The sequence below is a fragment of the Atractosteus spatula genome, chromosome 3 (assembly GCF_055471065.1).
Source record: "Atractosteus spatula isolate fAtrSpa1 chromosome 3, fAtrSpa1.hap1, whole genome shotgun sequence".
Classification (NCBI taxonomy): Eukaryota; Metazoa; Chordata; class Actinopteri; order Semionotiformes; family Lepisosteidae; genus Atractosteus; species Atractosteus spatula.
The window spans coordinates 15,990,841-16,018,569 of record NC_142708.1 but is presented as its reverse complement, the minus strand read 5'-3'; the positions used below and the strand labels follow the sequence as shown (position 1 = coordinate 16,018,569).

Below are 27,729 nucleotides of genomic sequence, written 5' to 3'. Positions count from 1 at the left end.
TAAAAAATAATTTATCAATGGAAAACAATAATGTAATCATTAAAAAGGTCACTGTTCTACAGCTGAATAAAACTTTACCAGATTAACCCTGCAAAACCTTATTCTACTATTGCCTCAGTACTCTTATCAATCAGTAGTGGATGCCATCTGTAACAATTTGATAAATGTTTAAATAAAAAAAATTATGTAACCACATAAAACATGCAAGACAGCAAAAGTAAAAAGAGTTTAAATAGATCCTCAAATCACAAAGTCCTGTCAAAAAATTGACATTTACTAATACTTCATATGTTTTCATATTGCAAAACCCACTACACAATAGAAAAACACAGGGTTAACTTAGATGCTGATTTACTGTGTAGGACAAACAGCCACTATAATAACAATACCAATAATAACAGCTGGCAGTTAATTCTTTTGGGTATCCCTAAGGCATTTGTGTTTGGTGAACTGTAAGTATGAGGTATAAAAGAATTATTACAAAACAAGTACTCATAACAAAACTGTTTAGCAAGATGTCAAAATACCGTATTTATCTGTCTAACCTTATCTGTCCTAGATGCTTATTTCAAATGTGCATCCTGACACATCCTCAGTTCTAATACATTTAGAGTTCGAAATAGAGCAAAAGTAATTAATGTATTAAATAAACTGGCTCTAGAGCTCCAGAACCAACTTCCTTGTCTGGATGGATAAGTATAAGATGACAGTTAAAATTAGATGCCATATACTCTTAAATTTACATTTTGCAGAAAAGTTTGCATTAGAGCAATATTTTTTGTTTGCCAAACAATTCTTGCTGCCTCTCTTGCTAGATCTAGGTCACTATTGTACCAGAGCCACTGATTCACTCATCGGATGTATCATTTTTTGTTTCCAATTAACAAGCATTTCATGCGAAGAATAAGTCATGCTTATGGTCAGAGTAGGTGAAAATTCACTTTACTTATAGTGTTCTGCAGTTTTTGCGTTTAGTATACAATGACATTATTTCCCCACAAAATGCAATTAGCAGCAGTCAGTGGTTCCTCTAGTTTTCAGTTCCAATAAGATCGTAATCATTGTTAACCAAATAAACCAAAAGCATTTAAAGCATATAGGTTGAGATTATTGTATTTAGTGTACATGCTTGTTCTGTTGAAAAATAATTTCAGATTTTCAAGTCTTATTCAACAACTGGCAGAAAATGTACCAGAATGCACATATCAGGTGGTATACTACCGCATTGAAATTCCAAGTTCTAAATTGGCTCTGGGATTATTGATCAGTGTCACCTGTAAGCTGTTCTTGAGGAACTGATGAGTTAAAGCACTCAATGGCTGTACTGGTAATAGCTTTCAGAATCAAATATTAAAATATATAATTTATCATTTCAAATTATAAATGAATATTACACAGCAAAAAAATAAACACCCAACAGACCAGTATTTATGTTTATAAAGTTAGGGTTTCATTTTGTAGAACAAAAATCAATTTATTGGCAGTTATCTATGCATCACAAAGCATAATTAAACATGCCTGTCATGCACTGTCAAGTCCTAGCCTCTTGCAAAGATGATTCAAGTCAAAGTCAGAGCCACGAAAAACAAGTCAAGTCTGGAAGTCTTTACAATATACTTACAAGCTTTTAGTGTCAAATGACTGTCAAGTCAAATTTTGAATCATCCGAGAAATCAAACCATTGCCTTTACTTTTTATTTTTTACTGTGTAAATCTAAAACTGAAGTCCTCAGAAATTACAAAACACATTTTGGGAGGTGGTTTTTAACACTGGCCTAAGGTTTTCCAAAAATAATCGCAGCTCTTCAGGATCGTCTCAAGTGTATGTTATGAAAAACCCTGCAGAGATTAAACGCTATTTCAATACAAGAGTTTACATTTTCACCAAAGCTGTGAAGGAGCTAAAAGCTCTTTTGGCACAAGAGATTACTACTTATATTCAGAAAAACACAGCAGGGCAATACATTATTTTTACCAGGTTGGGTAAAAAAAAAGAGACAGCATTCTCCTCAGCACCACAGACAAAACATTTTGAAAATCTTACCTTGTTATGTTCATACTTGTATGGGATTTTTAGAGTGTCCATGGCTCTTATCATAGATTGCATGGCTGTGAAGATATTCTGATACACCAGTTTTGTGAAACCCCGTTTGTCCTCATCCGAGTAACCTGAACCATGGATAATTCTCATTTGTTTGATAAACGTGCTTTTGCCACTTTCTCCTGTACCTGTACAGGGGGAAAAAAAAGAGAAAAATATTTTTTAAAAATCAGTCTTTATTTCACAATTTACAGATACCCATTACAGTTTTCATTTAATATTGTTTCAAGCAAATGTTTCGAAATGGTTGCAAAATCCAAAAACAACAGCTGCACACGACAAGTGCAGAATATACACTTCTCAAAACAAGGTACAACTTCATGAAGTACAGTACAGTCAATGCAGGTAAAAAGAAGCGAGGGGTTTCCTATTTTTTTCTGATGGAAAGCTTAGGTTATTTTATCAACAAGAGGACTGGGAAAAAATGACAAGGTAGGCATTATGTTATAAGAATTAGATAGCAACACACCATTATTGGTGGTAAACAGCCAGTTCAACTGAGTTCATATGTAACCCTGACTGATAAACCAACATTACTGTACAAAGTATAAATGAACACAGAATTAAGAGATTAAGGGAACTGAAGTTTATTTCACTGTAAAAGCACGACAAACTGCACACGAGGTTTATAGTAGCTTTCCAAAACACAACTAAAGAGCTGTACAAATTATGTAGTGTGAAAAGATTAGAACCACCTTCAGTATTTCTGCTGACTTGTGGAAACAGTAAGCAAACTGCTACATTGTTTCAAATGAGAAAATCCTAGTCTCCCTGAAATGGGCTAGTGTTACACACAGTCATTTAAAAGATATGAAGTACAGCTGTGTGAAGTGAAACTGTTACTATTATTTTTAAAATTAAAAGGAAATAACAGCAGATGTCTCTCAAAGAGACATTTCATTTGAAGTTAACTTTAGTAATAATACACCCTATAATGACTGTCTCTGAAATGAAGTAAGTGACCATCTACCTGCCGAGGCCTCAGACTTTGCCTGACTCAACCCATAATAGTAAAGTTAACGCAGTAATGAAGAGGAGAGTGGCTGAGCACCCTAATGTCAGTCATTAAAGTGGTCACAAATAATAATGTCTGATGACTGTTTTCTCACCATGAGTGCCTGGAACAATATAATACTGCCTTTTCCTTTTAAAAAACATGCAAAAACAGCATCAATCACAAATTGAACACGAGAACAGGACTCCCCCCGACACCTAAAAATAATCTAGGGAAACCTGCTGATGTGCAAAATGAGAGAGATTTCTCCATACTAAATCAGCAGGAGGTACCTCTTCTTCATGACTGGATGGGGTGCCCACAACTCTGTGGGTAAAGTTTGTTTGAAGTATTTATAACATAAGACCATTCAGACAGAAAGATCAGCATTAAGCAATATTACATTAAAGACAGTCACAAAATTTAAAAATATATATTTTTTCCCCAACATTTAGAATCCTTGTTCAAGGTAGCAGTGATGCCACCCTACATCCTAATCTTCTCAGATCTCAGAAGCTAAGTAAGAGCAGGCCTGGTCAGTAATGGGATGACACACCTCCAAGGACAAACTGACCACTGCTGCAGTTGATATTCATGGACCAGAACTTCCAAACCTACATGGCCCAGTATAGCGACCAGGCCCACAGTGTTGATGGATGTACCATCTTTAGGAAGAGGTGTTAAGCCAAGGTTCTTGCGACTTGACACTTGGAAAGAGTTCTTGCTACCGTTCCACTTTAATTCCACCTTTGGCTTATTCGATCCAGTCTTTCTAAAGTTCCCCCTTAACTCAGTGAAGCAATCCCTCAGTGCTCTGTGTGATCTGAGGCATAGGGATTGCTGGAGCTCAATGGCCATACATAATAGGAGCTGCAATTCTGTGGCAGAAGACACGGATCTCCCCTTAGTAATCTAAAGTGGGATTAAAAGTGAAGCAAGGCATTTTATTATTAATCCCAGAAAGAATCTTGACTGTCGCCAGCACAATACAAGTCCAAACATTATAACTTAGGTTTGCATACAAAAATATGTACAAAAGTGTCTAGGGAGTGTTTTAATTTAACGCCTAACATGCTTTTGTCAATTTTAAGCAATATTACATATGCTATGTAAAATGTCTAAATTGCTGGAGTCATAACTAGTGCTCTTTTGCAAGTAATGTCTTCATCAAATAGATATAGAACAGGAAAAAATATAAACAAATGATAAATCCATAGGAATTCCACCCATGGTAAGAATTTTAAGTTCATTAAAACTATTACTAGAAACCATGCTTGCCATTTCAGCTATTCAGGACCACTAGGGAAATCTGTCTTATAAAGTCTACTTCTTATTAATGTTTTCTTTCGGGGTCTCACTACTCTAACACGGGGACCTGCAGAGTTGGTCTAAATTGTCACGTTTTTCTTTGTAGTTGTGTATTTCTATAGTTTCTTTTTGACTTCTCATGTCTGTTAAGCAATCCATAATATTGTTTCCATAACTAGCAGTACCTTTGTAAATTAATTTACATTTAAAATGTTAAAAGAAGTCATTATAACCTTCTCTGGTTTTGAAGCAAAATAAACTTCCCAAAAGAAATTTCTAAACCAATCACAGATTAATAGTCAACTTTCACCATTAATCCAGTATTTTAAAAGACAAATCCAAGAAAAGTAATGGTAATCATTGTTAAATGATTAGGTTTTCCTCACTAGTCCTCACTAGAGGAGGAAAACCCTCTGAAAGACGTTTCTGTGATAGCTGAAACATGTCAACCTTTCACCCTTGCACAGATTCCTGTGATTTACATAAACATTACACAGATTTATAGCATAACAGCATCATTTGAATTACAGAAAAAAATACACTGAAATCAGATTTAAAAAATAAGCTTGAAGATTTACAAATAAAGTAAAGCACCTAAACTAAAAAGACTTACTTAACTATGTTTACACAGCACAGTTACACATCTGTTTCACGTTTGCCGAGAGCACACTTTACGACATTATATACATGACAAAGACCACTACACAATTAAATGTAAATGTGATTTGTAAAACATCCACTCCCTGTGTTATATAAGGGTTCTGCTTCAGAACTCTTCTCATCGCCCCAGTTTTACATTCTGTAAGTCAGAAGCAACTTTTTCTTAGCCACTCGGTGAAAACAAAGAATCACTGTTCAAGATACGGCAAAGATCCTCCCTTATTTTCCCCAGCTGTGTCTGTGAGTGAGGAAGGAGGGATGCGAGAGCAGAACTGCAGGCTCATTGGGGTCTGTTGTCCTTTAATGGTTAACAGGTGTGTTCTGATCACAGGGAGAGGCAGGGAGAAGAGAGAGAACAAAGTAGCACTATGAGGTTCGGAGGGAGAGAGAGGAAACTTCCCCCGTTTGTATAGGGGAAGACAAATGCAATAGCGATGAATGAAAAATGTTTTAAAAACCCTAAAATTAGAATAACTAAACACAAATACAGAGTAAATCAGAGGGAACTACCTTTTAACAAATTTATAAATGCTGTACAACTGTTTGCAACATTAAAGTATATTATTATTTTGCTTAGGAAATACTACAGAATGTTTAAACATTCAATGTTAAGGTTTTGTTGTTTGCTGACGAATCTTAATTTTTCATACGGAAAATTCCCAGTCTCTCTGAAGAGGCCATCCATGAACATAAAATCGGAAAACAAATTCCTAACCACAAGATATCAGAAATCAGCCAGCTTGTCTTTAGTGTGAGCAGGACTTCAAAGCTTTGGGCGATACAGGAAGTCAACATCAGAGAGCCAAACAAAGGTTTGGATATCCCGAGTTAAAAACTGTACAAATCATTGACAATGATTCCTGGATAGAGAATTAATTAAACCACTTTCAAACTGTGATACGGGCAGATTTTCAAGCACCAAATTATCCTACAAATTATCCTCAGAGGGCAGTTTCAGACATTGACTTTCTGTAATTTCCCTTGGAATTTGGAAAAGTTGGACATAAAACTCTGGATGTTGTATCACAAATGTTAATTACCAGAAGTAGGTTTTTATTTTTGAAATGGGTTTATAAATACTTCTTTTGGGTGCGTGATTGACAACTCAATCTAATCAACTACAAATAGAAGTAAATAAAACTGTGATGATCTAGTGCATTATAATTCAGGTTCCTCCATACATTCTTTTTCTTTAGGTGTAAACCAACAAACTCCAATTTATATTAAATTTATGCTGGGTTAATGATACAGCTCATACATTTACCTTGACAAAACTTTTTAGTATTAATTAACAGGAAGTAGAGGACCACATAAAACTCAGCATCTTAATCGACCATGTCTTCCACAAAACTTAGCAGTCAAGAAGCTGAGGCAAGAAGGACATTGGTCAGAGAAGCAGCCAGGAGGCTGAAAACAACCCTCAGACACCTACCATGTTTCATATCTGAGATGGGAGAACCTGAGTGAGTCAACAATAGCTCAGGTACTGCACAAATCTGGGCTGTATGGTAGAGTGGCGAGGAGGCAGCCATATCTGAAAAAAGCTCACATGAACTCCTTGAATATGCAAAAAGGCATGTAGGAGCCTCTGAAACAATATGGAAAAAATGCTGTGGTCTGATGAGACAACAGTTGGGTTATTTGGCCTTAATCCCAAGCACTTTGTCTGGTGAAAAAAGACCACTGTTCATCACTCATAAAACACCATGAATGCATGGCAGTGGCAGCGTTGTGTTGTGGGTTGGCTTTCATCAGCAGGGAATGGTAGACCTGTCAAAACAGGAGGGCAGAATGCATGGAGCAAAATATAGGCAGATCCTGGAAACAGTCCAATTCCAAAACCTGGAACAGTCTACAAAAGATCTGAAACTGGGACAGAGATTCATATTCCAACAGGACAATGACCACGAATACAAAGCCAAACTTTCAAGAAGGTGGAAGCCCTTGACTTAAGTCCCACAGAAAATCTGTGCCAGGAACTGAAGAGTGCTGTACACCTCCATTCCCCCAGCAATCTGCAACAGCTGGAGCAATTTTGCAAGGAAGAGTGGGCGGAAATAAAACTCACAAGATGTAAAAAGCTGGTTAAAACATACAGTACCACAAAAGACTTGAGGCTCTAATTGCTGCAGAAGGAGGTGCAACTAAATATTAAATGCTTAAGAACTGAGGGTGGCAAATACTTGTCCAAGCTTGATTTTTACATTTTCTATTTTTCAAACAAATTTCTATTACAATAAAAATGATTATGCTCCATCAAAATGTTTTGTTAGTCGTACAAAAAAAAACCTGTTCAAATGCTGCAATTTGAGGTTGTAACAAGAAAATGTGGTAGAGGTCTAAGGAGGTCAATACTTTCTATACCTACTGCGCATTCCTAACAATAAGATCTAAAAATTTAATTATCGGAATACTGGTACTAAAAGGATTTCTGAAGCTGTTTGAAGTAGAATCAACATGAAATTCATCTAAGTCCTTTTTAACCTTTAGTAGCTAGTAGGACTCCATATTTATCTGTTTATTGCTTATTGCTTTTAGAAAAGAAACATCTCATTTACATTCTGCAAGTTGCTGACACCTTTGCAGAAACAACTGTAAATTTCAAAGTAAAATCCATACTACAGGCTCAGATGTGAGCTCTGATTTCCAACCACGCGCTCAACACACATCAAGAAAGGGGCTTTGATCCATGATCCCAGCTGTGACTAAGCAATATGAAGGAATTCTTTCTCATCCATTCATATCATCTGATCTTCTCTGTTCCAGTCTACTGTGCATCAGTGTAGTTCTGAACCCTTTTTTGCATGTTAATCGGAGCCTGCCAGTTCACTGTTTGTCTAGCAACAGGAACAACAGAACATTTTACCCCTCAACATTCCAGTTGTTCACTAAAATACTGGAACAGCCTTTGCAGTTTACTTCTCATTTAGAAAGTATGGAAGAGATTTTTTTTCCTGCTATAACAGTTTCTGCAGTCATCCCAAAGGACACAAAGTAATTAAACTGAAAGGAATTCGCAGTAGCTTACAATATAGGTTAATGAAGGCTTTTATGGTAGTTCTATACAATTAAACTTTTCTATGTGAATAATTAGGTTTCTCTCCAAATAGTATGCCAGTTTGACAAATTATTTTTAAACAAATGCACTATAATTCTCAATACACAATGTGTTATGAGAATTTTAATCCAATTTATTTTTTAAAATTCAGACATCATACATACAGTAGCATACCTGCCTCTCCTTTTTATTCATTCAATAGAATAACTATTGATGCACGTTTTTTAAACCAATCACAACTAGCTACAACCTTTAAGAATTAAAAATTAAAAACGTGAATTAGTTTAAAAAAACAAATGAAAAGCACAGCCTATTTAAATAATTGTGTTGTAGAGGAAGTAGGCTATAAGCACACTAATTCTGTACAGCTATTCAAACATGGCAAATTTCCAAGTATTATTTATTTGTAAGATGATGTGATAGTATTATTAGCCAACCCTCAAATTCTCCCTGCTCTTCCAAATTGTTGTACATCCTTAAACACAGGAAAGGGCTGAATGAATCTTTTTTTAAATTTGGCAGATGTTGTTGACTGCACTTTGGTGATTCATATATCTTTAACATTTCAGACATTTTTGAATTGTATATGTACATTTAAATTAAGTTATATATTGCCAACAAAAGTTACAGTTCAAGAACCCATCTTCCGCCATTCAATAACATTTTGAGATCAATGCATTTGTGCTCTTTTCTGTCACCTTTGATCAGACAGGTGTCATAAGCACTGAGCCGCCTCTTAGTCATGGTTTCATTTTCTACACCTCTTTTTGTCACTTCTGCTTTGCAACTGTGTCAGTGTGTACTGCCCTCCTCCCTCAGGAGTCAGTTGCTGTGAGAGTCAACAAGCTGAAATTTACTTAGGCGGATAGTTTGCTGCTTTGTTCTCCGTGATAAATATTAGGTGTGGGACTTGTTTTTAACCATGTTCTCCACCGTATGCTTATCTGCGTAATCAGAACTCATTTTCAAATAATACGTATACAATCCAAACACTATTACAAAGGTCTGAAGACAACTAATTTCTGAACTCCAAAACTAAACGGATCCCTGTGTTTTTGAGAAGAATAGTAACTACTTTGCTTTACTACTGCTGATATGAAATTCAACAACATACCGGCCAGGCTTTACTCCATAGCTCTGGCATTGGCTAATAAAGTTCATCACATCATCGTGAGCAAATGGGTACATTTTTCATGCCGCAGTGTTATTCATACATGACATTGTGAAACATCTTCTTTGGACAAAAGTGCAATAAAAATGATGAAATACAGTACCACATTCTGAAACAAGAATTTGCAAACGCCTCTTACAAGAACGGTCTATTCCTAGTTAGAGACGTAGCCACCCTGTAGCCTATCCTTGAAGGACACAGCACACGTCTGGGCAACACCTTGAATGGGATGTGCCAGATTATGTTTGATAGTTTCTGCAAATGCTACTTAAAATTTGTATTTTTACTGGGAAAAATTTGATAACCTATCTGTGGTATTTGGGTTATATAGTTATATATAGGTCACCATCTGCTCGTGCCTATTTTCCAGGTAAGACAGCTAAATACAGTATCAAAGTGGGATCCTAAATAGTCCTTAGTCTTTATTTAGTAAACTGTACCTTAGTAGTATTTAATACTTTTTGCCAGCATTATACCTTCCTACCAACAGATGCACAGCAGCACAGAAAAGTGTGTATTTAATGCTTATCTAGATTTCAGACATGACTCTAAAAGAATCACATCACCTTTTGCCAGCTTTTCTGGGGAGAGTGGGATATGGTCATGGCAGGGGATGTCCTAAACTTGGCATGTAAGGTTCATTACTTCTGTAAAACAAATTACCAGCAAGAGGAATCCAATTGGCCCATTTAACTCGTTTGCTCACTGTTAACTAATTGATAAAAAGAATGTCTTCTAACCATCTCCTGAAAATGTACCAGGGTGACAGCTACAAAAACAAGGATGGGTAATTTGCACCCCTCTCACAACTTTCTGTGAGAAAAAGGTCCTCCTGTTCTCAGGCTAAAACATACTTCCATCTTTTAAACCTAAATATAAATTTCAAAGATTTTTGCTAATCAATGAAATGACTGGGCAGAGCCATGGTAATGACATGGTAAAGGGGTATATGTATCAAAACAGAGCAGTATGGAGCAAACACCCACAGTTAAAGGAGAGCTGGATGTCCTGATTTGCTCATCTACAGTGCACCCTGTACATTTTTTCACATCTCAGCTTTCCACCTTTGACACTGCATGGCAGGGGATTATCATTCCCCATCGCGAAGAATTAACCTTTGCTCACATATTTAATATTTTAATACCGAAAAACTGTTTACTCTCATTTTCTAAATGTGTCAAACATAGGGAATTCATTTTGGAGGCACTGGAACGTGAATGTCTTCACGTGCACCTATCTGTGCACCAAGGATGAGCCCTTTATTTTTTCCTTTTGCTTCATTGCTTGGACTGAGAGGAAAGGATAGTTCAAATTTCAAAATCGGAATTTCATTTGAGAATTAAATGGCAAAAGACATGAAACAGTTCATTTTGTAAGAAACATTAAATTATGAAAAATGGGCAAACCTTAATGTATATATGAACCACTTGTTAAATACAGAAATGCACATTAACTTTGAGCCTTGATTAAGCTAGGAATGTAAAGAATCATTTGTTTCCTTTACATTCAAATATTAGAGACCTAATTTGTTCTAAGACCTTATGTCACAAAGAACGAGAATAGGATTACTGAACTATTTATTCAAAATTTCCCCTCTAGGAAAAAAGTTTAGACTTATTTAGCAGACCTGTGACATATCTAACCAGAAAAGACACAATGCACCAACAAGATCTGAACTAAATGTATCCTTTATTTTAAAATGGAGACGAGTGAACATTTTTAATAACATCTATAAATCAATGCTCTACTCAGTAATCTCTCCACATTATGAATGTGTTACTGAATATTAGAACTATACAATGAACACTGAACATTTCATAATTTCTAACAGTACGTACCTGTTTTAACAATGGAATTAAGTACTCTCTCCCAAGTCAAAGAACAAGCTTACAGAGCCGTTAAGCAAGAACCAAATCTTAGATACACAGCTTGCTTAAGATAAAACAACTATCTGCAGTCAATCTGAAGGCAATGAACTGTAGGAACACACTGTTAATTACTAATGTCTATTTCCTCACATAAAGCCATAACATAAAAAACTCCAGGAGGACCAATTTAGAATGTAGAATTTAACTTAATTGTTAAATAAAATATTTCATATACACAGACACTATTGGATGCATTTTAAGCCCTATCCACTTCAAAAACTAAAGAAGCAGATGGAATTTATAAACTAAGAAATGTTTCTCTCTTCCCAACTCAAATACAAATGAGAACAGTGTTCCTTCTGGTGAAGAGCAGTCTTGAAACTCTCACTGCAGTCTAGCAAAAAGCAGCAGAAACCTGTTCAGGAATCTAAGAATCAAGAGTAAGAAAGACAAAGAGACATGACCTCAACACGGTGATGATATGATGATTGTTACGAGTCATGAAATGAAGATTAACCCCTGTTTGGCAATACCACAACTGAAAGTGCAGAAAAGATGATCTGCCACTCAAAACGGGAACAAAGAACAGACAGTGGATGCTCTAGAACTTGTATTAGGAAAATATTTTATGGGACAGTTTCAGGTCAATCAGGAACTGCTTCTCAACAACTCTGATTATAGCTGCTTGCTCATTGGGTTGGAATGTCAAGGACAACAGATCCACTATAGATGGGAATTGTGAAGAGTCAACCATACACATCTGAATAATGTTCACCTTATGCGACCTGGACCTCCAGAAGTAGCAGACCCTCCTTGTCTTATCCAGCAGCTGTTAATGGCACTGACAGCTGATACGTCAAATCAAGACCAGACACGGCCTCAGCTGTCAGTGATCATGAATGCCGGTGATGCACGTCCTTGCTTTCTTAGAACAGGTTCATGGAGAGGGTCCTAATAACTCTTCCCGTGAACTGACCACTTCCACATCTTGACTACACAAGGCACACAAAGGAAAGTCTGATCAATGCTCTGCTAAACTCTGGGTTCTTTAACGGGGTAGATTAAAACAGAAAGGTAACAATTTCAGCTAATCTGAATTTCATAACCTCAATTTCACTTCGGGATCGATAAACTCTTATCTAAACAGAATACTGCGAAGTGTCAAAGTGAGAAAAGTTGCTATTTGTCCTGTTGCTTGACCCCTTCAACAAATGGGAGCTCCCCATGTTATTGGAGAATCTCCAGGGCCACAGGGAGAAAACGCACAGAGTGGGAAAACTGTACTATGAGTAAGTGCACATTCCGTCACTTGATCCTGAAATCCACTGAGAGTCCAAAAGGGATTTGTTTAGCTTGCAAGGGTGTGGGGGATTCAGAGAGGGCTTGGCTAGAACACCAGCAGTTCTACTGCTGCGAACAATGACTCTTTACCAGCGGGACACGGGTTCAAGTCCCTTTACCCTGTACCTCAGTTGTGCCTGCACACCCAGCTATAAGGGTTTACCAACATTGTTTTGCTACACTGCTTGTCCTGCTAGCTGTCCATCCTGCAGTAGTCTTGTACTCTCAATTGGCTTAACAATACAAAAACCAGTTTTGCCTCCAATTAGCCACTCTGCTCATACAAGCACTTTATCCTTAACCTAACCTAGGATTAATGAACTCTGCTTAACACCCTCAATATTTCTATTTTAGAGGCTGGCAATCTCCAGGTTTTAACGTAATGTAACTTTTCTGTTAATGTTAATTTTAAAGGGCTAGAGCGAGGCTCACACAGTAAAGGTACTCACCAAAGAAACCAACAGGTTGGGACCAAATGTCAAGTATTGCCATGGGATATGTTATTAGCAGACCGTACACAAGTGGTCTTAAGCTGCAAGGTTAGAGTGATTTAAGTCATCCAGCATCTCCTCAGCTTGCCACAGAGCATTAACCACATGCCAGGTTCACCTACTGCCCACAACTCCTAATGAGCTAAAACTTCTCTTATTTGGATTGCATTTTCCTTTAAGACACAATTTCACTTCCTAGTCTTGCCCTGGGATACTAAGATAGTGCCGTAGGGGATAAAAATGAAACACTCCACTTTCATCCAGATAGGACACATTTATATCAATATTAAAACTGTCTGCTGAAAAGTGTCTTAATTCGGGACAAGCTCCTTAAAGGCAACCAGCAGTACTGACACATTTAGGACACATCTAAATTACATTCTGTCCCTTTCTCTTTTGATGTTGTTGGCTTGTTTTACTGAACATTTTTCTGATGTTATAGATTCCACCTAACACCATTTTAATTAAAGAGAGCCAAGCTTATTGGTATTTTTATCAATCGAATATTGCGTTCTGTCCAGATCCGTGAGACTACTCTGACACTATTTTCCATTCTAGATATCTGCCAGTGAAATTATTTATTATTAGCCCTGCATAAACATTTTGTGGTAAGCTACTTAAATTAAAGAAAGCAACCAACACTGTATATAAGTACTGTATATGGACTTCTTTAAAAGTACTCCATTCTTGGACTGATGACAATGGTAGAACTTTACTGAAGTCAGCCAATGGCACAAACCACTTGCAGACAGTACAATGAAAACTTTCTTTGACATAACTACACCCATAATTGATCCCTATCTGATAAAAAATGAAAATCTAAACTCACTGGCAAGGAATGGCAGCGTCTCAAAGGGCAGGAAACAGCAAACAAGCTACAGTGAATGAAGTAAGGGGCTGTACAAATTGAGAGCTCAGGGCTCTTGCGGATATCTGCAAATGTTTGGCAATATTTACTGCTGCTATACCTTCTACAACACTTTTCTCTAATCAATATTTTCACAATAGAGAACTTTCATTTCGACAAATGGATTCTGTTGATAAATGTATCCATTCTTACACACATCTTAAATATATCAGGCTTTTTGGCAGACAGGCGTCCTTTAATTCTTACTTGATCTTATGTCTAAAAATCATGGTGTGCATGTGATGGGAGTGGCAAATGGAAATCCTAGAGGCGTGTGTATCAAGAAAAGAAATTATTAAAAACTCCTCAGTTTAGGTCGATAAAAGATATAGTATGACCACGTCATGTCACGTCGTGGAAATAGGCACTAGATATTCACACCGTTCAGAGATGAAAATGACTAAGATTTCAGTAAGATTTTTTTTAACCTAACAAGAACACAGATATCTAACTTTAAAAAATGGAAGAATAATAAAACAGAGGAAATGAGTAAAAAATGTAAAGTATTGAGTTTTTAGTTACAGGACGTAGCATTGCAACTCCTACAGAACATATAAGCTGCATTTATGTCTCGAATGTGAGACTTGTCACATTATGTATGTCTGGTCTGTCAGGGTGTATCTACAGACTCACAAATTTCCCAAAAGTCACGTGCACCAGTTCTGCTGTTTGCCCTCGTCTGTCTGATTGTTTAAACAGGACTGCAACTCAAGCAGTGGTGTACTGTTAACATCACCTGTCAATTTCAGTTGCTGCTTCTTCTGCATAAAAGTACAGTAAGAATTAGTAAACTTGTCATCTGCGCACACGTTGGGCAGCACATTGAGTGAGTCCCTCTTATACTGAGTTTCCCAAAGAGCAAAGATTATTCTTCACTGCCTCTGCCAATGAAAGCCTTATTATCTCACATAGCTTCTAGACTGAACTAGAAATCACTTTCTTCTTTCGCCTTACTAGGAGTGAAATTTATATTAAAGAAGATTATAATGGTTTTATAGATTTCACCTTAGGCTCAGGGCACCGTACAAAATCTACAAGGCTGCGGACTGAAAATCAGGTTTCAGAAACAGATTACATCATATACTACTTTCAAAAAACGTCAGTTCAAAATTTCACTTCATGAACCACTGTAATTTGGCATTACCAAACAAAAGTGAAAAATAAAAAATAAAAATACCCCCAAAACATGCTCAGTAGCTTGTAACACTGGATTAAAATGCAAAAATCGTATATTTATATATATATCTCAACAACTTTGAGCCAAGAAAATGTAAAGTGCATTAAAAAATGAAAAAAAACTCACATTTCAAAGCTAAATGTGGTGAAAATTCAATATTTAATTGCAACAAGTGGTTCAGAAGTGGAAACTTTCATTTAATCTGAAATGTATGTCTTTCTTTTGCAAAAAGTATATTTGGGTCACTGAATTACAACTAAATCCCACACTGGCTAAATGCTGCTCAAGTTTGCAGAATCTGGCCTCCTGGAATTTCCCCAGTAATTCTGCAGGGGGGTCAATTTCTCCACCTGACCTGCTGGCTCCTGGCTGGGCATTAAACATCAGCACTGGATGAAGCGGGTCCCTTTCGCTATATGCACAACAAGTTGGGATCCTTTAGACTGAGAAATGTCTAAGAAATGCAAGAAGGTGTAATTACCATTATGAACCCCCCCCCAACAAAAACAGACATTGTTGCTCACATATTTACAATGTCCATTTGACAGTGTTAGAATGTCCAACACTTTAAAAAGGTGACAGGAAAACACCTGCAAAACTCTTCTGTCAGGGCTGTCTGCCTGCTGAGTAGGCAGGTTTATAAAAGGACCTTATTTTCATCGCAATCATGTACCGCATGACAAACAGACAATGCATTTAATTACCACCTCGCATAAATTGTAATAAAATGATTCAAGAGAATTTGTCTGTTTTTATATAGTTAATGAAGTCACAACGATCAAGTGTGAAATTTGGTTTCTGATGATCCCTATTAGAACAACAAAACTGAGAGAGCCTCAACCCGACAAGAATGAACTGAAAGCTTGTCTGCCACCATAGGGACCGCTTCCCTTTTCATTATAAATACATTCCCTGCTATCGGGTTTGACCATTTTAACTGTGCGCCCATTTGAGTAGCTGAACCTTTTAGCAGAAAATAAAATGCTGACCATTCATTCCTACGGCCATTTTCATGACCAGGACCAAAATATTATGAGCGAAGTGATTACATATAGTGGTGTGCTCCGCAATATTTTAATGCCTTAAAAAGATTATGCAAAATATAATTCGCCCACTTTCTAAACATGTTTATGTTCAACTTATTTGTTGATTATTAACCATTGTTTAGTGCACAGATTACATATTGGAGACCCAGATGGAGATCAAACACCACCAATGGCGTCCTGAAAACATCAGCACACATTTATCAGAGCCTGTCCAAAAGTGCCGCCCCACCTGGCTGGGCTGTAGGTCTGTGCTCTGAAGTTGCCTTCTCACCAGCAGAAAAGACTACAGTGGGCCTGTGAAGTCAGATCCACCTCCCTTACTCTTCAGTGTACAGTCACATCTTCAGCCTTGGGAAACAGGGTGAATTCAAAGTTCCAACTTTCACACTATATTCCAATATCATTAATGGAGATATGGAACAAAGTATCAACAGCAAAAAAAAAAACTTATAAAATACAGTAATTACAGTACTTGGCTGGCTTCAGAACATGTTGACCAAAACTTTGGTGAAAGTAGTTTTTTGTGCATATTACATAAAGGAATCCTAGAATAGACAAAACACCCCTGCAGATGGGTCACAGCACCTGGACAACAAACTTTTCACATCTTATATTTTCTGTTTAGATTACTTAGTTGTACAGCATTGAGGAACTTTACCTCTAACTACAATTAAGAATTTCCTAGAATATTTTTACTCCTGCTACCTTGAAATAGTCAGTAATCTCCTTACATTACTAAAAAATAAAATAAATAAATCATGGACAGCCACTAAATTTGGCATGGCAAATTTGATCTTTCATGGCCACTTAGAGCTCAAGTGCATGAGTCTAATAAAAAATACAAATCCATTTTGAAAAATGAAAAGATTTTTGTTTGCATACTAAACCAATACCATGCATACAGACGCTAGCTTACTCCTTGCAAATTGGGATTTTACTGTGCAGTATTTAGAGGCCAATAGTATTAATGGGCTCAAATGATACTCTACCTTATAACCTATTAGCTTCTAGCGACCAGGTCTGCTGCAAATGTGAACTGTTTGTATCAGACAGCAAAAGAGATGGTACACTTGCTCCAAGTAGGGGATACACCAGATGGGGCACACAAAGCACTTTAAAAGTATTACTTAATAGGCAGGCTATATATAATTCCCCTGTCATACTGTGTAACAATTGCTACAATGTCAACTGTACCAGAACAGCCTCTCCATGCTATTTAAATGAAGATGCATGTTCTTGTCATTATTCTCGGGCATCGGATCAAGAGACATCTTTGTGCATCAGGTTTGTGTTCTTTGCTGTTACAGCTACAGTCCGTAGCTTGAAGGATTACAAGGGAGCAATGCAAGCTGGGACTCTCAAGGCTTCCTTCTGTAATTTAAAGATTTTACTAGGAACATTTATGAAATCTGCATACTGCTCTGATCATAAGTGCGGGTTTAAAAGAGATGGTGTGTAGAAATTATAGTTTTACACGTGATCAGTATTCAGAATTAACAGTGTATTTGTGTTATCTTACTGCCAGCTTTACATTTGCCTAATAAATCTGTGAAACCTGGTACAGTGCGGGAAATGTGCTCTAAATTACGTTGACTGTAAAAAGACACCCCTTCTCACTTCTACATTAACAGCACTTAGCAGTTGCCCTGAAGCTGAAATCAAACTGTGCCAACCTGACAGATACTGTTTGAAAGAGTTGGAGCTGCAGTGATAAAGATGACAGATGGCTATCTAGCAGCGGACTTATACCAAATCAAGCTAACGGCAGTTTGTACAGCACTCTTTCTTAGTCCAACACAATAAGATGCCTCCCACTTACTGAACCGGTGGACAGATCACATGAAGATATTTTTTAAATAAGAATGAAATGGCACTGAGAGGACGCGTTTCAAGTATTCTGCATATCACACATGCTTATGCCCTTATATTTCATCTAAAATCTTAATGCCACTGCATGTAGGGCACCCAGCATTCACAGATCCATGTGCCTGCTGCTTTTCAGCACAGCTGTGATCTTGGGTACATGACTGAACACTTTGTTGAGCTCACGACAGGATTATTTTTCATCCTTTGTACTAAAACGTGTTGGCAGCTGCTTTTTAACACATATATAGAATCAAAAGTCTTCACGTTTTGAGAAGAAGAAAACTGCAAAGCTGATGACCAAGCAACTCGGCTGTTCGATTGAAGGATTCGGTTAAATGAAGAGTTCAGCAGGTATACAGTATGGGTCCCCAGTATCAAGGTCAGCCCCAAAACCCAGAGCTAACTGATCACTTGTGTTGGGGCATCTTATTCACATGCACTGTGACCTACTGTATGCTTCTAGCAAATTTTAAACATTCTGAATAGAAATCTGTAACATGACAGCACAAAATCCAATTACAAAACACACTTAACTTTATCCTGCCAAATCCTGTTAAAACATTAGGATTCTGTATTTTTGAAGTGTCTATGCCTATTAAAATTCAAAGGCTATATGTGGTTAATTCTTATTCACAGCTTAAGAAGGTATCCAAGTGTCTTTTCTCTTGGCTACTGAAAACAGCCATGAGACATCCGTCCCAGGCTAAAAAAGAGCTACAAGGTTTTTTTTGAGAAACTGTCTGAAGGCTGCTGCAATCACGGTAACTCAATACAACTAAACGTCTGTGTCAGCCCTTCTCATTATTTTAACCTAGTAAGAAGGAACTTTCTATATAAATCAACAGAGGTCATTTTTAAAAAACACAAAAACTGTTCAGAAACCTCAGTACTGAATAAAGTGCTTCATTTATAACTTCAACCTATCCCAATTACAATTTACATCTAAGCAGTCAGTGAACAGTTTAGTTAGGAGTAAGATACAGTATATATCAACAGCAAGCTAAATGTACAGATTCCAATCATCACTCAAGGTTTAGAAAAGGCCTCCACTTTAATACATGCATAAATATATTTTGTTTTTTGATGTGGGGATCAACAGAATAATTACTTAGTCTTGCCTGTTGTGAAAATAATAAGATTGTTCATTCATAATAGGATTGTTCATTATTTCCAGTCCGAGATGCTGAATAAATACGGAGTACAGTTTGTCACGATGTGCCAACTATGTATTGAAACGACTATGTCAATAATAATAAACATAAGGTTATATACCCCAGCAAAAATGTATAATCATTTACGAAAACTACAATAATTACACTATAGAATTTTGCATGGAGAAGGGTGAGTACTTTATTCCTTAACAGACTAGATCTAGGTAAGTCTTTCCCTTACATTACAGGACAGTATGTACAGTATGAAGGACAGTAGAATAATCACTGTGTGGGGAGACCAAGCAAAAATCTAAACAAGCTAAAAACAGTCTGTTGCTCTGTATGATTTCTCAATGAATGTATAACAACGTTCACCAATCAATCGCACTTGAAAAAGTATACACCCCTTTAGACGTGATGTGAATCTTTTAAAAACGCTGCCTATATTATGGAAAATTACAAATGCTGTACTTTTTAAGTTACTGTCATACTGCTATACTACGTTCCAATAAAGTGAGAGCTCAAAATATCACATTGCTTAAAATAGTTTTAATTAGACATTAAATAATATTAAGATGCTGCACTTTTTAGCACAATTTCTAAATTAAGGAATTCAGTGATTTGTGCATGCAGTGTGCTATGTTTATGCATGCGAGGCACCGAAACAGTAAAATTCTCTCTGCTTTCACTATCACATTTCACTATCAACCTAAACATACCTGTTCAACCTGCCATAACATACTTTTCTATTTCCCTTTGGGCAAAGTGAGCAACTGCTTTGAAAACAATGAACAACTACAAGGTGTATACCCTATGCACAAACCTGGTGTAAGCTTTCATCGTGCCTTTAACACAAAATGAAGTGCCAACTTTTCCTGGGTCTCTCAAACATCAACGATAGACCTGAAAAGGCAAAGCAGCTAGATATTTCTTGCTTCTTTATTGTTACTTAGCCAAAACCTGTGTCATTTTACATTCATACTTTATTACTGCTAATTACATGGATACTTAGGTTTCAAAGTCAGAGAAAGATGTTCTGAGAACAAAACTTCAACTTTTAATAAGTACTTCAGTTACCTATTTCAGGACATTTATTGTAATGATTTAACAAAAAGTAATGGTAAAAATAGTTTAGTTGTTGGCCACAGTATTCTAACAAGAGCCCCATTTACGCACAATTAGGAAATATCCTGCCAAGGTATGTCAACAGATTGCATAATCCACACCTCTACCACCTTTTAAATTTGAAACTCATTTCGGGAAAAAGTGTCATTTTAAGTAAGAACAAAATATACTAGGAAACATTGGATCTGTAATAAACAGTAAAGCTGTTGTGTCTGTATGGTTCTCATACAGTGAAACAGAATCCATTTGATCTTTTTCTCTATTATTTTAAATATTTATACATACAGCATTAAAATGTACATTTACTGTACCGTAAAACGTTGTTACTGTCATGCTTACCAGTAAATATGAACAATAAATAAAACACAAATTAAAATGGCTTTACAGTAAATCTATGAGTCCAATTAAAAACTTGAAAAGGCTTGGGCCATGAACGTCAACGCCCCAGCACCTCAACACAAACAAGCTTAGAAAATAACTTAACTGGACCTTGTAATGTACTCCTTGGCAGCACAGCCAGAGAACTTGTGATGTGACAGTTCATTTTGTTTAATAAACATCATGCATCATGATACCAGTGGGTTTCAATGCACCTCAAACGGGTAATTCCTAAATAAGATTTGAACAGAAGCACTAACCAGTATACCAAAAAGATAAAACAAGCACATGCAGTCGACATCCCCGTTTTCCATGTCCAACGTAGACAACAAAGACGCCTACATTTCAAAGGGCATGTCTAGCAATGCACACTCTTTCAAAAATGATACTTGCATTTTTTTTTACACCATTGCTCTATCCTTTAAACTTGGTTCACATGCCCACAGGCCTAGTTTTGTTCTGCACATTTTAGGGAGTTTGCTCCATCATGCAACTGGCAGAACAAGTACAAAGTTCAGGCAGCAAAGGTCCGCAAAGGATCCATCCGTGTCTTGGCTCCGCTGAGGACTTCACAAATGGAGAAACTCTGTGGGCCCCAAACTCGCATCACAGCCTCCAGAATCCACTCCACCAGCAGACATGTGGTGAGATCAGGCAAGAAGATTGCAGACCTCCATTACTCAGATACCCTGCCCAACGCCCGTAATAAAATTCCTTAGTTGGAAGATAGATTTAAAGATCTTCCACTCTCCTCTCTGCAGTGTGCCTTTTGCCCCGACAATACGGGATTTTATCAGGTTGGATTTATTGGGATTCTGGTATCAAGCCTTTTGATTCAAAACCAAATTAAGAAACATCCTCCATTTTTATAAACACATCTGTGAATTTTTCAAATGTCTATGAGAGGTTCATGACAGAGTTTTTACATTAACCGTGAATCTGGATATGAAAAGCAACCTGTGGTATCTTGCGAGAAAATAATAGTAAAGACATTCTGGTGCAGTACTAGAAGCAGCCCTCGTCCTAAAAACCACAAAAAGAGACTAAAGAAGGTACTGTACAGCACCTGGTTAAGAACAGAAAGATTCCAACCGTATTTACTCAAGTCGATTACTATGCAATGCAAGAATCATGTATGCTGCTTTAACACTGACTTTCTGAAGAACAATTTTATCTTAAAAAAATACTTCGGGCATTTTCATGAAAAACTTATTTCATTGATAGTCTGATGGGCTTTTACCAATGCGATAGCTTAACAGATGCCACAATTGTTTCGCAGCTCGTTAAAATGCATAATTTAAACTATTTTAAAACAAATACGCCCCCAAAAGAACCAAAGATTCGTCAAGGCTTTTATGGGAGATTCACACATTTACAAAAGAAAACGCAATATCTTTACTTTAGTAATGTTTAAACTGAAAGGAGAATAAAGAAAACCTGTACAGTTGACTATACAACACCATGCTCTAAGTATAGCTGTTCACCGTGTAAAACGGTGTATCCAAAACAGCCTTTATGATTTCTAAGAAGCGCCATCATTCTTAGATTTATTGATAAATTAACATGGAGCCCCTGCAAGATCTTATCACTGACCTAAAACGCACTTTTGATTCCTCATGTACAATGACAATCTTCTATTAGTAATTACAAAAATGTACAGAGTAAAAAAATGAATTGCACTTACAACCCTGATTCAATATGTTAGAGCTGTCAAAAGGCTACTTTTAAGCGAACTATTTTATTATATGTTTTGATGTGATCTCAGAAAACTCCTTAGCATTTGAACGTATACCACATTGCCATTTATGAATTTTAAGTTAATAATTTGCGGGCAAGGAATTTCTGAACCTCTTATAGCCATCAATAAAGCACCCAGACTTTGGCCTTTTCGGAATAAGGGCGGAAACTACACGACAAATTATATTAAGGAAAATAGAAGCGCTTTCGTAAAATGAAAAACACTAAATTATCGCTAACAAATCACTGACAGAAAGAAGAAAATAACCGTTAGCAGTTTAAGCCCCGGACTCTTGTGAAAATTTCCTTGAAACCACCTTATTTGCATGACATTAACCGCTGTTTTGTAAGTGTACCTGCACGAAAACGCTATCGCTCCTTCGCCTGAGCGTGAAAATTATTTTGTTTGTCCGCGGTTAAATATTCGTTCTCCGCAGCTGCTTCTTACCGAGTAATAGCAATTTGAGCTCCCGGCGAGCGTCTCTCTTGTCCCGGCGGAGCTGCCTTTCGATCTCGTCGTTGATCCGTCTAGCTTCTTTCGCCTCCTCACTAAGGCAGCACGCCATGATGGACTCCAGAGTCATTCTTCCAAAAAAAAAATCTCCTTCACTCTAGTGCCTTTTAATTGTACAATGTTTTCAATAACAGCGCCCGCGAAAATAAAACATCAAAATCCTTTGCGGCTTTTGGAAGAGAAATCTCAGTCCAGTCGGCACAAAACGCGGACACATTCACGATTAATGGAATTTTAAAAAAAGGAAAAACAAAACAAAAAATGACCAAGATTTTTTTTGTAATAATTGCCCCCCTCCCCCCCTTTTGGTTTCTCTTTCTGATAATCTGCAGCTCCTCTTAAACAAAACAGCAACTCTAAATAACCCCCTGGAACCCTATTAAAATCCTAACAGGGCTAATCTGCTTTTCTTTCTCAGTTTGAGCAACAGATCCTTTCAGAAAGCCTCCGTAGCCTTTCTCTACCTAATCTTGTAAAGGGTTTTCATCCTTGCTAGATGATTTCTTAAAATCTTCTTTGTTGTATTATTAATTGAAATTCAGTCTCCAGACTGTATGCTTTTTTCCTTTTATGTATATGGTAAAAAAAAAACACATAAATAAATATATTTATACAGCCCTTTTCTCAATTGCTCGACTCCCGGGCGTGGTAAGGCAGAATATGGCGGACTTTCACTCCAATCCGCTCCAATCCACTAGACAGGAATACAGTTATCTCCAGATGGAAACCCTACGGAAAAAAAAAATGACCAGAACCCCAGGTACATGACACGCAAAATGGGGAACGGTAACAATCCCGGAAATGTCCGTAGAGAAGTATCTCATTAAATTATTTTGCATCAAGACACACTGCATGCAAGAAATTCTCCGTTCTTTATCCGCTTTTCCTCTTTTCCATGCATGTAATTTTATTATACACACCATCCACTCCTAACAGTGACGTTAGTAATTGGGGAGGGAAGAATCTGACAAACTGAAGGAAAGCACACGCAGACACAGAAGTAGCTCCAATTAACCTGTGGATGGCAAAGCACAATTCAGCAAAAAAAAAATAGTCCGTGGTTTAAGTGCAAAATATCAAGTAAGATTAGTGCTGACCGCAAGATCTCAAATATAATATGACAGACATTACTGTACAGACAATACACAGTACAGGTATACAGTATGTGCCTTACAAATACAGCTTTTTTATGATTGTGACTGTTATTACCTTAAAAACATTCATTTTTAACCAGTTGATATACAGTACCAGGGTAATGCAAAAAATATTTTCATTATTATTATTATTATTATTATTATTATTGATAGTAATGTTACTGTATTACATTTTGCAGTTTGACCCAATCATGCCTGAAAAACTAAGCAAGACAGCTCCTGGTTTTAGTGGAATTTGTGACCACCAAGGCAGACCAGGCTGCTACTATCAGTTCTGTTACTGGCCAGGCAGGTGGGACAGTTGCCTCAGACTACCATTTCCAGACCAGTACCTCAGTATGGTGACTGGGGACACTGTGGTGCAGTTCTTTGAATCAAACTAAACTCTTGACTACTAGGTCATTAAAGAGCCCACAGCACTCTTTGAAACTGTGGGCCAGTACAATCTGACCTCCTTAAAGATCCCCTTTGTTTTAGCTGGTGATGCATTTTTTTTTCATTTCTCCTGATTTCATTTTCTGCTGTGTAGAGGGGCTGTTCTTCAGTGGTGGATGAAATACAGTAGGTCTCCTCCAGTATGTAAAGGGTTTTTGGATTCTTTGGGCTGAAAAACACCATAAATGCAATTCATTTTTATTATTGATTATTTCCTAGTAGCATTTTCATCACATATACAGTACTGTTTTTGTATATTTTTCTTTTTATGAGGCAAACAAAAAGTAAGTTTAAAGTTTGTACACTTGAACAATTAAACCTTAATGGTTAAGATAAAAAGAACATTACAATTCATTTTATAGGGTTATAGTGTATATTTAAAGATATCTAATCATAATGCCTAATCTTTGTAATTTTGGTCCCTTCTTTTATTTTCAGAATTGCATTTTTTACTGACAAATCTTGCACAAATCACTAGACCTCCTTGATACCTTCAATCGACTGTATACACTTATATATTCACTATATGAAAATAAATTATTTCCCTATCTGTATCTAAATAATTCTATTCCTCTCACAATGCATACTTTTGCTGGTTCTTTTCAACTTTCATGTCAATAATATTTTTCATGTATTTTTCCTGATTTAATGTATTAATATATTTTCATGGATTTTGGGTGAAGTGTTTTACTGGCAGGTCCAAAGTACCTAATCTGAAAGAAAAGAAAACATTCATTAGAGTATCAAATAATAATGATCAAATGTGTTAATATTTGTAATTTCAGTAGCAATAATGATGTTTGAAACAAACTCATAGTTATAGGGGTTGATATACACTGAAATATACATTAATCACCTAATATGTACTTATTCATGCACACTCATATTTTCAGATACTTTTATTTACAAAATATATTACAGTGTGTGTGAAAACGTTTCAGAATAGCCTTTTCACAGAAAACACTACACTATAGATCAAATACCACATTTACATTCTTAAAAAAAATAAAACAATTACACCCATTTAAGTGTTTAATGATTAACACCGGCTTTAAGTATCTGGAATTTATAGGCTTTGTTCCCTTAATTTAGGCAAATAAACCTTTTCTAAAGTGAGTGTTGAGGTTGTTATGCTGTTAATTAATACTGTGGCAGTGCAATGGTTGTAAAGTATACAGCTGGATTATAAGAACTCTGGTTCTGGTTCAAATCAATGTTATAGACTTGAAAGGAGTGTGGGCGCACTGAAAAGATTATCTTAGTGCACCTGGTTTATGTTGGTCTGTGTGTAAATGAGCTGCCTGTGACTGAACTAGGCTGCCTGAGAGTGTCTAACTGCTGCAAGCACAAATACTGTATGTCTAGGCTTCCCATGGACTCTGCATTGTAAAATTGTAACACTGTGCATTCTTGCAGATACAAGAATAGTTGATGTTCTCAAAGAGTAATCACGCCCAGCCAAACAAGTAGATTGCAAGGAGAGTTGATTTATGTAAATATTCAAAATCCTAGTTGACAGCGTCAGCCCAAGGGACTGCTTCAAGCTCAGTGTTGAGATGAGGGCGCAGCATTGTGGAAATCGTGATCGGATGCATATGCAGTACTGTAGGACCTTAAAAAGGAGAGATCTGTTCACACTAAAAGTTATGAGGGGCCGGAACCAGCCAAGCATGTTGTTAAAGTTATTTATTTGGGATCCTCTGAGAAACATCTGAATAAGAACATAAGAAATCAGTTACTAGCATCCATACTGTACATCCAGATAAGCATAATGACTGCTTAACATTTTCAACATTATTTTCTTATTTGTACTGTAAATTGGATTATGTTCAGAATCTCTCTGTTTGGGGGGGAATATGTTGGAGAAGTTCTCAGCAGGATAAATCCTCTCCTTTTCCATTATTCAGCTGCTGATAATGAACTCTCTTCTAACATTTTTGTGAAATTGAAATATACATACACGTACATGTACTGTAGTTAATTTTCCTTTTATTTTATGATGATTTTCATAATTGGCACTTTTTACTATGAAATGTGGGAGTCTGGATCAAGCTTCCCTCCATGCTCTATAGGCTGATACCTTGCCTTCTTTCAGGAAACGGCCAGACGAGATGTTTCTACCTACTCAGCTACAGTAATTGCTGGCAGGCAAATTGATGTTTCTAAGTTGCGTGTGTACCCTGCAATGGACTGGATCCAGTCCCGATGAAGTGAGTGCGGTTTCACTTTGCCTTTTATGATTTCCAGGATTGGCTTCTAATTGTCACAATGCTAACCAGGAATAAAAGGTAATGTCTGGAAGGATTCCCTAAAACAGCGGTCTCCATCCCTGGTTGTGGAGAGCCCCGGTCTAACGAGTTTCATAGGTAGCTTTTAAGCAACCCATTTCAAAAGGCCAGTAACAGTTAACTGTGATCAATTAAACGGGTGATGTGTGTTCAATTAAGTAATTTACAGACCATTTGGAACAAAAATCAGAATATGCTTCAGCTCTCTAGGACAAGGACTCCCTTCATTGAAACATTTCTTGCTTAATTGATTGAATGCTTTAAACAAATTTATCTTTTTCACAGACGCTTCAGATAATTTATCTGTCTTTTTCGCAAGCCTCTATCTTGAAGCCGTCTTCAAGAATGATACATTATTGATTAGAGAATTGAAGCTTTCTTTGTTCTTCTGTCAAATTACATTGAATTCCACAAGCCATTACCACAGTGTTGCTGTGGACATGTATACTTTCGTTTTCAAACTGATTTTGGTTGTTTGATACTTGCAAAGGTAATTTTTACTTTCAATGTGCCAGTATGATCTCATGTTATTTCTTTGTGTGTTGTGAATGGGGTAAAAGGCAGTTACCATGGTTAAAGGTTATATACTGGTGCTTTTGTTTATGAATAATGCCATTTAAATCCAATTTCTTTAATTATTTTAGGCTAAGAAAGACATTAAATTGTAAACAACACAATTTTTAGCCAAAGGGCCTTCATTAACCCAATGACTAAATTCAGTCAATTCATTTTTTTAGTCTTCTATGGAATTTAACTTGTTTATTAAATGCTTCATATGCGCTTTGAGTTATTTTCAATATTTTTTACATGAAGCTAAAGCTTTTGCATGATAAGCAGCATGTTTCAGTTTTTCATCCCCCTCCCTAATGCATGATTACAATACTTCCTATTCATTCCACAGCAAGCAGCAGTAGTGAGAGCAGAATTCCTGGAAATGTAAGATCTTCTCTAATGACATG

At 36.7% G+C, this 27,729-nt stretch overlaps 1 protein-coding gene across 2 annotated transcripts in view; it reads right to left on the bottom strand.

Annotated features, from left to right (window-relative positions):
• LOC148837474 (guanine nucleotide-binding protein G(q) subunit alpha) overlaps positions 1-23,830 on the bottom strand; it is a 61,100-nt gene extending 37,270 nt beyond the window's left edge. The window contains exons 1-2 of one of the 2 annotated variants that reach the window (XM_088910835.1): positions 22,828-23,830; positions 2,045-2,229 (exon numbers count right to left, since the gene is read on the bottom strand). In XM_088910835.1, coding sequence (XP_088766961.1) covers positions 2,045-2,229; positions 22,828-22,963 — 321 coding nt within the window. In that variant the 5' untranslated portion in view covers positions 22,964-23,830. The remainder of the gene's footprint in view (positions 1-2,044; positions 2,230-22,827) is intronic. The other variant, XM_088910836.1, reaches the window with a different exon arrangement.
• Positions 23,831-27,729: the final 3,899 nt, after the last annotated feature.